General features: G+C 48.0%; 2 protein-coding genes across 5 annotated transcripts in view; one reads left to right on the top strand and one right to left on the bottom strand.

Moving 5' to 3' along the window:
• The window catches only part of NEDD9 (neural precursor cell expressed, developmentally down-regulated 9), a 299,037-nt gene that overhangs the window by 4,426 nt on the left and 281,233 nt on the right, over positions 1–13,378 (bottom strand). For 2 of the 4 annotated variants that reach the window (XM_067006770.1, XM_059077758.2), the window contains 4 exons: positions 4,199–4,300; positions 3,608–3,709; positions 1,562–2,803; positions 110–199 (listed from right to left, as the gene is read on the bottom strand). In XM_067006770.1, the coding sequence (XP_066862871.1) occupies positions 110–199; positions 1,562–2,803; positions 3,608–3,709; positions 4,199–4,300 (1,536 nt within the window). Of the gene's footprint in view, positions 1–109; positions 200–1,561; positions 2,804–3,607; positions 3,710–3,804; positions 3,892–4,198; positions 4,301–5,439; positions 5,883–13,378 lie in introns of those variants that run through there. The other 2 variants (XM_067006771.1, XM_067006769.1) reach the window with 2 other exon arrangements.
• SMIM13 (small integral membrane protein 13) overlaps positions 1–13,378 on the top strand; it is a 188,193-nt gene that overhangs the window by 67,799 nt on the left and 107,016 nt on the right. The gene's annotated exons all lie outside the window — the stretch shown is intronic.

The following is a 13,378-nucleotide window of genomic DNA, read 5'->3' as shown; positions in this document are numbered from 1 at the left end:
GCCAAAGTGTACTGGGAGGACCAAAACCGTGATCTTCTGAAGTTATACTTTCCTTATTAAGTGGGAAATCTTTTCAATACCAAGTAGTTTTTGTTCTGATTGGACGCACCTGATGATGTTCCAGCTGCATCTTGTTCTGTTTGATGATATTTTCTTTTTCCAAGAGCTCCTTCTGCTGTCTCTCAAACTCCTCCTTCCCCTATTATGTTCCAACGGAAAGAAAACATGGCGTCACCACTATGATTCCCTTATGCTAACAATTTCATTGACAAACACGTAAATACTCTTCCATTTTCCACCGCCTTGGCAATTTCCCGCATACCCAGTCAGGCCCCGTGAACGCCAGGCAGGCAGGGGCTCTCGGCCAGACCTCCAGAGTCACTGTGTGGATGAGAACTGAAAACTAAAACCCATCTGCATGTGGGGGACCACGCTCTCCGCTCCGCTTTACCATTTTGGGAGGGCTAACCGTGGCCCCCCTCAGACCTCCTTAAGCGGTACTTTTCCTCAGGGCTCTTTTCTAATAGATTATATGCAAACCCATCAACCTCCTCACGGGAGTCTAAACGTGCTCCACGTTGCAGTTCTGGTTTCTTTCAATCATCTGCAGCTCTACAGCAAATGAGCATTTCCCGAGAGGCAGAGTTGGACAAGCAGCCAGGTAAATGTTTCATGCCTTGGGCGACTCCCCCCACTTTTCTTCAGCACAAGGTGTGGCTCTGCCCTCCCCGCCCCAGCTGTACGCAAAGGAACCGTGTGTAATAACCCTCAGGGTACTTCGCAGCTGTCAGTCAAATGAAAAGAATAAGATAGTAAAGCAAATTCTAAATAATGGATCTTGTAGAAAGTTTTAATCCCCCGAAGGGCAAGGGCAAGCTGTCAGGGTCCCGAGTCAACCTGGTGGAATTTCCACTTGTAGGACGCAGGCTGTGACGGCCTGATTTCCATACGCCCTTAAGTTCTAGGTCAATTGGCAAATGCAATGCCCCGTGCTCTTCAAGGGAGGCCTATGGCGGGGTTAAGTTTCTCTGTGAGTCAGTCTACACACACACACACACACACACACACACACACATAAGTGTAGAGCTGAAGGGACCTTAGAAATTCAGAGGTTTTCAAATCCTTTCCCTTAACCGTGAAACACCCCTCACCCTACTTTTTTTTTTTCAAATAAAGTATCGTGCAGAACCATATCATGAAATGCAAACAGAAGCGGGGCTGGTATGTTTATCTGCGGGCCCCCTGACCTACTTGGGGAGTCTCCCCCTGCTTGCCTGAGGCATTTCCATCAGATCGAATCCAACCCTGGGCTTCATTCATTCGGCAAATGAGGCAATGAGATGAGGCTGCGTAAGCTGGTGACACAGTGTCACGGAAAAGTCTAGAGGACTCGGGACTCTCGGGCCAGTATTCTTCCTACTGCCTCCACCTTGTGAACCACTCATCGTGTTTCTGAACATTACTCTCGGCCCCGCTCTGGCAGCCTGGCTGGCGGCCTTATGGGCATCAGCCCCAGGCCCCCGCATGGGAAAGTAGGTGCCCCGCGAGCCTGGTTCTGTACCTGGAGGTGGACGTAGTCGTAATCATCCATCCAGCTCCGTTCAGAGCCATCACTGCTGCTACAGTCAGGGGGCTGCTCCCTGCCCAGGCTCGGGGGCAGTGGCTTGCTGAGGGCTGGAGCCCTGTGGTCGCCGGGAGGCAGCGGCTGTACCTGGGAGCCGGCGTGTGGGCTCTCCGCGCAGTTCGTGGTGCCCTCAGGCCCGCCCTTCCCGTGCGAGCTGCCGGGGCCCGGCGTGAAGAGGGCCTCCGCGTTGGTGATGATGCTCGTGGTGAGCTGCTTGGCATCGTCTGGCACCGTCTTTGCCACCATCACGAACCGGTCCAGGTCATCCCATTTGTTCTGGGGCTTGTTGACGGCCACGACGTTCAGGGACCAGCTGCACTCGTTTAAGTCACGGCTGCTCTGGCCCAGGATCTGATGGGAGTCCTCGAGCCGCTGCAGCTCCCGCTTCATCTTGCTGTGGAGCAGGAGCTCCGGCAGGCAGCAGGCGTTGGCCGTGGCCCCCTTGGCGAAGCGCAGGTAGTCCCTCAGGGCCAGCTCCACCCTGTCCACGGCGGCGCGGACCTCGTTGACGTGGCGCTCCATGTACCCGTAGCCCCGCCAGTCGGCGGTGACCAGCGCCATCAGGCCCGAGACGCCCATCTCCAGGGCCTGCTGCAGCCGCTGCAGCCTCTCGATGGCCGTGTCTGGGTCCAGGAAGAGCCTTCTGTCCTGGGGCGGGGAGGCGGACAGCGAGGACTCCTTCGAGGTGGTGGAGGACGTGGACATGGTGCTCCGGCTGCTGCCGGTGCTGGAGAAGGACAGCCGGTTGATGCCGTCCGCCACGTCCTGGGAGCCTTTGGCGTCCGGCGGGCTGTGCAGCGGCGCGTCGTAAACCCCGTCTCTCTCTTCGAGGTTTGCCTTCTCGCTGGTTTCGGCGGGCGGGGCCAGGAACTGGACCCCCCGGGGGACATCGTAGGCGTCGCTGCGGGAGCCCCCGGGCTGGCGCAGCTGTGGGGCCGGGTGGCTCAGGGAAACGCCCGGGTGTCTCCGCGGCGCCAGCTCCGCTGCTCCTGCAGCGTCGCCGTTATACTTAGTGTGCAGGTCCTTGCCCAGGGGCTTGGTGCCAGCTGGGGGGATGTCATACACGCCCTCGGGCCTGGCGTCGGGCCGGCCGGCGTGTCTCATCGGCGGGGGGAAGTCGTACTCTTTCTCCCGAAGGCCGGCCTCATCTCTGCAGGCAGCGGGTGGGAGGGCGTATCCCTGAAAAGCGAGCGGAGAGCGAAGCTGTTATTTGCTCGGTTGGCTCACGTGACGGTGCGGAAACTACGTGACGGTGCGGAAACGACGTGACGGTGCGGAAACTGCGCGGCGCTTCAGGATGGGGGCCAGCTGCTGCCTCCCTCTCGCTCGCCCTCCACCCCTACGTGTCTCACCCGCCCTCACCTGCCCCGCCCTTTGACAAGTGCCTCCTTCCCCGGCCTCCACGCCGCCCGGCGTGGGCCCCTCCTGCCTGCGCTGCTCTCCCGGGCCTGCGTCGCGGACCGCCTCCTGGGTCTCGTTCCCCAGCGGCTGCAGGCTGCCAGGGCAGGTGATGCATTAGCAGCCCGGGCCAGGCGTCGGGAGGCCTAGGGTCTCTCCCGGCCCCGTCGGCCGCGTGCTGCCCCGTCAGCTGCCTCAACAGTTCCCTCATCTGCAGAGTCAGGATAACTGTACTTCCGGGGCAGAATAAGTCCAATGCGTTAACCCATGTATATACGGCCGAGTGAGCCGTGACAGCCTATATAAGCGTGAGCTAGATGACGTACAGGAGTGGCTTGCCAAAGGGAGTTGATTACTTTACCTTCTTATTGGCTCTCCTGACTGACTCCCCGTTTTTTTTTAGTGTGGGCCCCTAAATATGGAATTCTAGAATTATCTTTATTGCTGTTTCTTCCTCTCTCCCCCCTCTCTTCCCTCCCAGTACTCTCTTACAAAGGTTAGCTTCTCCTCTGGTTTGTTTATCCCAGTACACACACACACACACACACACACACGTTTTTTGCTGCTCTGTAGTAGCTCACTTACCCCTTTGGTAGGAGGGATGTCATAGACCCCTTGAGGTTTTATCTCTCCCACTGGAACTGAGAACACGGGGCCTTTCACAGACGACGGTGGGATGTCGTACACCTGAAGAGAAACACCCCACCAGAGTTACCCAGCACGCAAATGGCTTATACTTGTCATTTTTTATGTACTAAGCTTTTAATGATGGATTTACTTACCAGGTTATGTGTTCCCTTGCTCTTCAGCTGAATTCTATGCGATAAAGGGTTGATGGAATTTTTCTTTTTCAATTTTGTATTCTTTGACTTAGATTGAATATAAAAGTGATCTTAGGTAAACTGTCTACACTGTCTGTATTTTAAATCGTAGCTTAAATTTTATGCTGCCTGATAAATTGATAAGCAATAAAAGCTCTGTTAGATCAAAGCCCCGATTCCCTAATAAAGCAAATCCAGAAAACATAACTTAAATAACATCGGCTAAAATGGCCCCTGGATAGACAACCTAAATAAAGCGTCACATGACGTGTACGTATTTTGTGAACTTCCCTTTCCTCCGTAGCCCTGCAGGAAAGCTGCCCTCTCCGCCAGTGAGCACATTTCTGGTACGCACCCCGTGAGCGGTCTGGGAAGGAGGGACGTCATAGACGTCCTTCTGGTATCTGGATGGGTACTCGTACACATAGCCATGGCCTGTCCGCATCGGCGTGATCACCTGTGGGCAGGAAGACACAGGGGTAAAATTCCAGGCCGAGTCCTGAGGGCATCTCCCAGCCTCCTAATCAGACACTCCACCCTCATCTTTCACCCGACTAAAAAGAAAGAAAGAAAAAAACAAAACAAAACAAAACACGCGCGTGCGCGCGCACACGCGCACACAAAGAAAGAGGGAAGAGACAAAAGGCAGGAGACAAGGAGGGAGACACCAGGCCGGTAAACTTTCAAATCCCTCTTGAATCCCAGTGAAGAACCAGCCCCTGAAATCTCTCTGTCCGCATTCCTCGTGGTAACAAAATCACCTCAAAGTTAGTCAGATAAAGTCTCAATTCCCAAAAGGTACTTTAAAGGAGAATCATGTTTGAATTATGAAAGTCCTAGATCAACCCTTTGGAGCATCAAAAGCACAGCATTAAAAAAAAAAAAAAAAAAAAAGGCTCTGAAACTATTTGTAAATAGAGTTCAGCCACTTAAAATTCCTCTCATACCTTCCCCAGGAAGCCTCTTCATCTGACGTTATTATGATTATAACTAAAATTCCATAGGCCACTCGAGTACTTTTATGAAGCTAAGGCTCACACAGAGCTGCCCTTAGAAGCCTCCAGGAGCTTTCATTTTAACGAATGAAACACATGAAATACTGAGTCTGGGAGCCGACCAGGAAGAGAGTTGAGGTCTAATCATTTTCCCATTTCCACCGGGGAAGCAAACATCCAGACGGTACCTACGTCCAAGTGATGTCAAAAGTCAAGTACACTCATCACAGCTTGAGCATCTGGAACTGACGTCAATGAAACAAATCTCACCCGACAGGCTCGCACTTTCGTATCTACACACTTCATTGTGTCCTAAGCACAGGTAGAGAAACGACTGGAACTTAAACTCCTCTGAAAATATATTTAATCCCCCCAAAGCTTCTAAACGACTAGGGTCTTGTTTCTGCCTAACCCCTGTCCCCCGAACGCTAACAGCACCCACCTAAGTATTGCTCCTGACATTTGTGAGAAAAGACACTGCAAATTAGGAAGAGTTTGTTGTTCCCTAAGAAACCATCATCTTTTATCCTTTCTCTAATGTGAAAACTCTGGCGTCAGGCTGCCTGCAAAACTATGCCAAAAATGCTCATATCCATCTTACCCCGAAATGGGTGGAACTCGGCCAAATGCACCAATGCCCTTCTCCCTGGGGGCTCTAAATGCTCTGGTTCAATTTGCTTTTAAATCCCCGGTGCCTGTAGCTGATTATGTCTTGCAATGAAGGTAAAAGAGATTAGTATGCAGCCACCATCTCGTCCAGTCTCTCCACTGCCTCAGGTTTAAAAAAGGAATCTCTTGCTTTAAGGTTTGCTGGCATGCAACGTACAGAACCACTTTACAAAGTGGCTACTGTACTGGGCAGAGCAAATCTTCCTTTTTAAAGCAGGATGCTCTTTGCTCAAGAAAGATACACTGTGTTTTCAATGCCCTCATATAATTTTTTTCTTCACTCACTATTGTCCAGGAGAGAAATGAAGTCTCTTCTCTCTTCTATCTCATCAGCTCCTCTATTTATAGCTCTCTGTTTTGGCTGTTTAAGAGAACGTGCTCACAGCGCAGCTTTTGTTCAGTCTACAAGTTTCTAAAAGTGGATTCTATCCAAGGCTGCCAAGTTAGTAATGACGCTAATGGAAAACCAAGGCTGGTCATGCTGAAGTCCAGCAGACGGGTTTCATCTTTAGTTTAAAAAAGGGAGCGGGGCTGGGAGATAGATGGGGTGGTGCTAGTATCTGAAAATAGCGCTGGCTGACATGTAAGCATAAGGCACAGCCTCAGGGAGACGGGTCGCCAGCGAGGCTCTGCCTTGCCTTTGCAGATCGCCCCTGGCGGGGAGCATTAGTGCTTCCCAGTATTTCAGGTCTCACTTCCTGACAAATGTCACAGAACCCCCCGCGTGCTCTCTCTTTCTCATTTAGAGGATGCCTGTGGTCATCTGGTTTTTTAAAAACGTTGCATTCCAAACCAGTCATTTTCCTTGTTTACGCATTAAAAGAAACAGATGGTGAAAACCACAGGGGGAAAAAGCCAACAAAATACAACCTTCCCCGATGCCAGCATCCTGATATTACTGTCCAGTTCGCATCAGTCCACAAATGGCATGGAAATGGGGCCGGGCTTGTGCATCTGGTCAGACACAGGCAGGGCACAGAGTGAGCCCCTGTGTGACGCCTGAGAGGACAAGGAGCTGGACGTCCTCTACTTTTGGACCTTCTCCTCCTCACCCCATTGCTTGGGTCACTTTCATGCCAATTGTGTGTTCTCTCCTCAGAGGAAAGTGCTGACTGTTCTGTACCTTGCAAAGTATCCAGTTTTGTGGTTCGTAAGGCCTTTTCTTCCTGCTTGACATCGTCCACAAAAACCTTTCTACTTTCCCAGGATGACTGAACCTCAGCCTATGAGGAACACCGAGGTCTAGCTAAGGGGATGTACATTTGGAAGGAAATCTCCTGGGCATTTGCACGGCAAGGCACTGATGTAATTGCTACGCAGAGAGCATCTTAAAAACTAATTTTCTCAATGAAATCAAGTCAGGTTTTTCATTTCCTTTTTTCCTCCGTCTGTTTTTCTTTCCTGCATTCCTTTCATTCTGCGTATTTATTTATAGTTATAAGGGCTTAGCCTTAGGAATTACCAAACTGACCTCTTAGTTCTCTAGCGTTGCCACAAAGGGGGCTGAACCGTGGGTTCCCCAGGGCTTCATGACCGGCTACTTTCCTGGCTCCCCTGCAGAGGATCTGCATTTTCCAAATATGGATTTTCTGCCCAAATGAGGAAGCCGCCTTCCTCGGACGCTAGTAAACTGTTCTTGTCAACTAATGGAAGAGTCTGAAGGTGGACACTTTGAGAAGAGCTATGAAGCAGAGAAGGGCAGACTATAGACGTGTAGAAGGGGAAGAGTCCATGGACTAAGTCTCGGAGGCCGGACCCCGGCATGGGAGGGTCTAAAGCCTGGAGACTGGGGTCACGTTAGCACTCCACCAATTCCTCTTGCAGAAAAAAACAAGCGAACAAACATGACTTACCCCACCCCACACTTTGATTCACACCATTTTGAGCCTCAGATTCTGGGAGGCACGAGCTTTTTAGAGATGCTGTTAGGACTTCTGAGTCTCAAAACTTTGAGAGCCGTGCATGCTGAAATTTGAAAGGGGAGGCTGTGTCTGGGGCAGCAGCGAGGGCTAGGGAACATTGAAAACCGTCAGGTGTGAGAGTCAGTGGGCTGGGACAGAGCCCGGAGGTCTGTCATTCGTGTCTCCACGTTCAGTCGGCTTGAGTTTGCACCTGTAGCAGAGCCAGGGCCTTACGCTTAGACGCCTGTGGGCTGAGCAGGCTGGGTGAAGGGAGAGATAAGCCGGGATCCTGTGCTGGGGGCACAGAATTCACACTCTTTTGAAAGGTGGCAGCCGGTCCTCAGCTCCAGCCAACCACCATGCTGAAAAAGTACTCCCTGTGTTGCCAGATCTTTCCAATTTTCATGAGAAGTCGGGGGGGGGGGTTCCTTAAAAAACTAAAAATAGAATTACCATATGACCCAGCAATCCCACTACTGGGCATATACCCTGAGAAAACCATAATTCAAAAAGAAGCATGTACCACAGTGTTCATTGAAGCACTATTTACAATAGCCAGGACATGGAAGCAACCTAAGTGTCCACCGACAGACAAATGGATAAAGAAGATGTGGCACATATATACAATGGAATATTACTGAGCCATAAAAAGAAACAAAATTGGGTCATTTGTAGAGACGTGGATGGATCTAGAGACTGTCATACAGAGTGAAGGAAGTCAGAAAGAGAAAAACAAATATCGTATATTAATGCATATATGTGGAACCTAGAAAGATGGTACAGATGAACTGGTTTGCAGGGCAGAAATAGAGACACAGATGTAGAGAAGAAACGTATGGACACCAAGGGGGGAAACTGGAGTGGGGGGGTGGTAGTGAGACGAATTGGGAGATTGGGATTGACATGTATACACTAATATGTATAAAATAGATAGCTAATAAGAACCCGCTGTGTAAAAAATAAATAAAATTTAAATGATTAAAAAAAAAGAAATCTGGATTTTTATGTGATATCTGATTTTGGAAATTGGCTCAAATATTTCAAACAGCATCTTGGCCAAACGACACGTCTCTGGCCCCCAGGGTGCCCGGTCCTTGCTTTCGTCTGTGCATTTCTTCCTTCTTCCTCAGTCCGAGGGTAGGACCTGAAAGCTCTTCACCAGTTCTGTGCTTTGGCAAGACTGAGCCACTCCATTTTTCATAGATGCCCTGCGTGCCACACCTCTGCGTCTTCACTCACACTGTGTCTTTGTCCAAGATGCTCACTTTCTTTCCTCATGTGCAAACTTCATTCAGTTTTCAGGGCCAACCTGAGTGCCTCTCTCCCACAAAGCCTTTCTCAGACAGATACAATATCTCCGTCCTTGGAACCTTCCGCGTGTGCATATACATCTCTAACACTGCTTAACCCTTGAGGTTTCACTGTTTCAGACCATCTCTTCTCTTCTCTTCGCATTGTGGAGACAGAGACCATTTCTCCTGCCTTTGTATAGAAACAGCAGGGCCTACCTAGCACAGTGCCTTGAATATAGTAGATCTTGGATAAATGTATTGACTGAATATATTAATGAACTAAAGGAAAACTCAAAGCTTTTCTTAAGCAAACTGGTGTGGATCTGGAGAGGACACTAAACAGGTCTGCCTATAGAGGATGAGGTTGGTTTCCAGATAAGTCAGCCCTAGGATGCGTGGGACCCATGGGATAAGGGGCATGTCTTATCAGCCATGCATGGTAGTGCTGGGCAAGTGGAATGGCCAAGAAAGCAGGGTGACTAATGTTAGGTAAAGTTGAGAAATCAGACACCATGGAAGATTTATCACCTGACCACTATTTGGTGCAAACCACGGTTGGATGGTGGCCAAGAAGGGCCACTAGATGGTTTCCTTTTCCCCAATCTAGAGCTTGCATGTGACCCAAACACCTGCGTTCTTCTCAGCCACAAGCCAGAAACATATGGGGGAGTTTTACAGAAAGAAATGAAAACTAACTCTGCTTTTTACCTTAACATCAGAAAAAAAATGCAATAGAAAGGAACAGGAGTCATGCTTTCTCTAGTTCTGAAAATATGTGACAGGCCCGTGTTGCATGAAGTCTTCTACCAAAGGCCAAGGCCACATTGGGTCTTTGGCTCATTGAAAGGATTAGGTCTGATGAGGGGAGTGATTGAGAACGTAAGCTGGACCCAGGCAGAGCTGGATCCAGATCCTTGCTCTACCACTTAGTAGCTGTGACAACATGACCAAGGTATTTCCTGGCCTGCTTCCTCATTAGTAAAACAGAAGTAATAATACTTAGAGGCTATTAGGAGTATTAAATGAGATCAAGTACATAAAGTACCTGGCAAAGCATAAATCCGTAAGCCTCAGCTATTTTTATCATAATTGTTACCTAGGTTAAGCAGACTTTATTTGGGGGCTTAAACTGTGGACTAGGTAATTCAGATCAATCACCCTAATGAAGACAGCTTTAAAAAAGTGAGGAGAATATATGAAAAATCTTCTTGATAACATCAAAAGTTAAAAGATAGTAAAGAATTACCAGGTCAAAACTGAAAAGTGGAGAAGGAATTCAAAGAGGGAAGCCCAAATTTTGAGGCTGCTTTTTCTCTGGGGGCATTTGCTGATCTAAAACAGGTCTGAGGGGCTACATTGTGTTTTTTCAGCTTCTATGGGGGAAGGGAAACATTGGACTCCAGGGCTCACCAAGGTAGGGACCCTGATAACCAACCTGCAGTTTGGGTTGGGACCCTAAGGGCCGCATACAAAAGTCAGGAGTAGCTGGAAGTGAACCTACCCTTGTACAGGCCGAAGCTAGGCTTTAAGTCACCAGGCTTGGCAAGAACATCTCAAAGCCTGAAATTAGATTTATGTGTGCCTGTGAGGCTGGCAGAGGAAGTAAAATCCTCTCTGGATTTTTACTCTCTCTGAAGAGCTTTATAGGCCTTGTATTATTTCTACAAATATTTTTTAGAAACCACAAATGTCCAACACACAATCAAAGATAACTAGGAATTCGGGAGACAAGGCAACAGAAACAAGAACAAAACAGCCAATTCCTGCTTCCTTCCAAATAGGATGAGGATGTTTCTGTCTTGGTGATCACGGATCTCAAGGCTGTTTGCTTTCAAAATGTTTCATGATTAAACCATAGGAGAATACAAAATTTAATAATTCCTAGATTCAAGTCACAGAAAAAGAAACTAATCTTCACAGATGTATACAGTGTTCCCAGTGAGGTCTACGAGGCAATGGGGATTTCAAGTTAAAGTGGGTACATGACAAGAGACTTTTGCCCTTGGTTGATCATCAGTGTATTTACTTGGGTTACTCTTTTACTCTGGTCATATCAGTGTTGCCATTGTCACAGTTACCACCATAACAGCACAAGACACACCAGTGGAAAACCCCAGGAGGAAACGTGCTTTATAATCTGAGAGATATAGATATTTATCCAAGAGAAAGACAGCAAGGTCCCAAACCCAAGAGACTTTATTGAATTTCTCCTCTGCATTTCTTTTCAGTGGAAGAGGCCATGCTGGGTTTGTCAAGAGGATCTCACCAAGAAGTAGGACACATACCCATGAGGAATGTCTAGAAGCAAAACACTTTCTATAAAGACAACTTCTGCTCACATGGTATCACTTGTACCAAGGTCTCAGCAAGTCTACTTGGGGGCGCTGCTTCCCTTGGGCATCTAGTTTCCCTCCTTAAAGCTGAGCTGGTGGGAGCCTGGGATGGGACATAGCAGAACAGAGGCCCCCGTGGTTAGGAGAGCTTCAGCAAGATGCTGCCCATTCAGGGGTGTGCTGGGGGAAATGGGAAGGGCGCAGGCTGTACCATTCATGAAGGCAGATCCTCCTTGCCCGCCCAGCGACCCTGTGAAAGCCCAGTCATAGGGTCTCAGGTGCCGCCATGTTCTGTGCTCCCTTGCACCAGCCCTACTGCTCACATACTTAACACAAATTCTCATTTCTCTCCTCCAACACTCGCCCCTGTTTTGACTCTTTCCCTCCTTCCATGCTATCAGCAACCCGAAGGAAGAACAAAACAGTAAAAAGGATGCAGAAAAATCCTCCTGTTTGACTGAAAGAATGGGGTAGAGTGGATGAGACCAAGATGGGATGGGGAGCTGCACTGGTCCTGTTCCAGTGTATTATTATTATTATTCATAGTTCTACATTGGATGTATGTACGTATCAAAAAAAACATTCAAAATCGTAAAAACAGAATTTTTTACAATTTTAACAAAATTTTAAAAAGTAATATGAAATCCCCCTTGGAGGGGTAGGGAGGAGTCTTTTGTCACTCTTTTAAGTTTCCGTATCCCATGATTTAATTGTGTCTAAGTCTCTACAATCCAAAGCAACATTAGGAACGGTGTGAATTACACAGTCCTTTGCTTCTGATGTCTAGATAATGCCTCGACAATGGCCCAGTGGAGTTTACCCATGAGTCCGGCAGAGCAGGAACGTGTGTAACCAGCTCCTGGCGTTCCGCCCCAAGGCCTAGTCAAGAGCTGGGCAACCCAGGTGGTGCTCAGGAAATGTAATGGGTAATTGTTGAGAAGTTAAAAAGTGCCACTGTGCCATAATGATTACAGTACAGATTTATAACCTCGCCATTAACAGCACCTAAGGTCATCTGAATTCAAAAGTAGGCCTCACTGATTAGCAGCCATCTTTTGCATTTTTCTAGACATATGTGGAAAGTAAAATTACATTGCTTCCTGTCTTTCTTTAATTCCTTGACACCCAGTTTTATTTATACTATCTCTTGGACCTGTACATTAACAAGAGTATTTTGATTTCTAAAACTGCCTGTTGGAAAGGACTTATTACACTTAAATGGCCTTAAAAAGCATTAGCAGAGCCACCACAGTATTTATTTGATCTTATAATAACTTCTTTGTCTTAAAGCCCATGAACTGTGTGACCCTTTCCCTTTAAAGAAAACCCTAGGAAAAGAAACATCGGAATTATCAGTGGCTGCTCATTAGAACTTGGATCCCATTTTCAGAAACTGCAAAGTTATGGAGGTTTGTCTGTTTAAAATCCAAGATTACGTGTTGCTTTTCTCTGACTGGATTTATTAATTCTCTACAAATTCTTGCTGCCCCACTTGGGTGTAGCAGTGAGCTCATTTATTTACTTGTTATAGCAACAATACAATGAAAACCGAGTCCGGCCTTAAAAATACACCCTCATGGGCCCCGTGCACCGTTAACCCTTCTGACTGCTTCTCTCGTGCTCATCAAGATTTCTCCCCCCGTATTTTGGGAGGTGATTTACTTTCCTTCAAAGACATTTTGATGTCTGATTTTATGCTGGAATGTAGCCTTTCGCTAGCCACGTCTAAAATCACGGCCAGGCTCTTTTTTCAAAGGAGGAAAAAGTCACAACTGAAAGCTCAGAGGTGGAATGGCGCTCTTGGGTCATTTTCTTTTGACACAGCGTTCGGGCGGCAAACCACTGCATACAAACAGTGCCCCGATTGTCAGGCCTCCAGCATGTCTCCCCTGCTGCTTTCAGGAAGCTCTTTGTGTAGCAAGTGCTAAAGCAATATTTAGTTATGGAGTGACCAAGCGCCAAAGAGCAGCTAGAAGCGTTTAAACATGAAAGAACATGATGGGAAATGACTTCTGCGTTCTGCAAGGGTTTGAGGGTGTTTCTCTGGACGAAGCTGAATACAGCCCGGGACCAGAGATGGGCACCGCACAGCCATTTCTTTATATCTCACGGACCGAAATGTTCTTTGAGTGAAAACTATAAAAGGCACGAGCATTTGGGTTCTTTTTTTGTCCAAATAAATTCAACAAACCACTAAGCACTAAATCTAGATCTTGAATTGGATTGTAGAGAGGTGCCCACAGACAGCCCTAAAGGGATGCGATTACGGAAAGAGTCAAGGGCTGAGAATTTCTGCACCCAGGAAAGACGCTGTGACTTAACTGGGAGGCACGACAGGATGGAGG

Source organism: Kogia breviceps, chromosome 10, assembly GCF_026419965.1.
Source record: "Kogia breviceps isolate mKogBre1 chromosome 10, mKogBre1 haplotype 1, whole genome shotgun sequence".
Classification (NCBI taxonomy): Eukaryota; Metazoa; Chordata; class Mammalia; order Artiodactyla; family Physeteridae; genus Kogia; species Kogia breviceps.
This window is presented reverse-complemented; position numbering and strand designations above follow the sequence as displayed.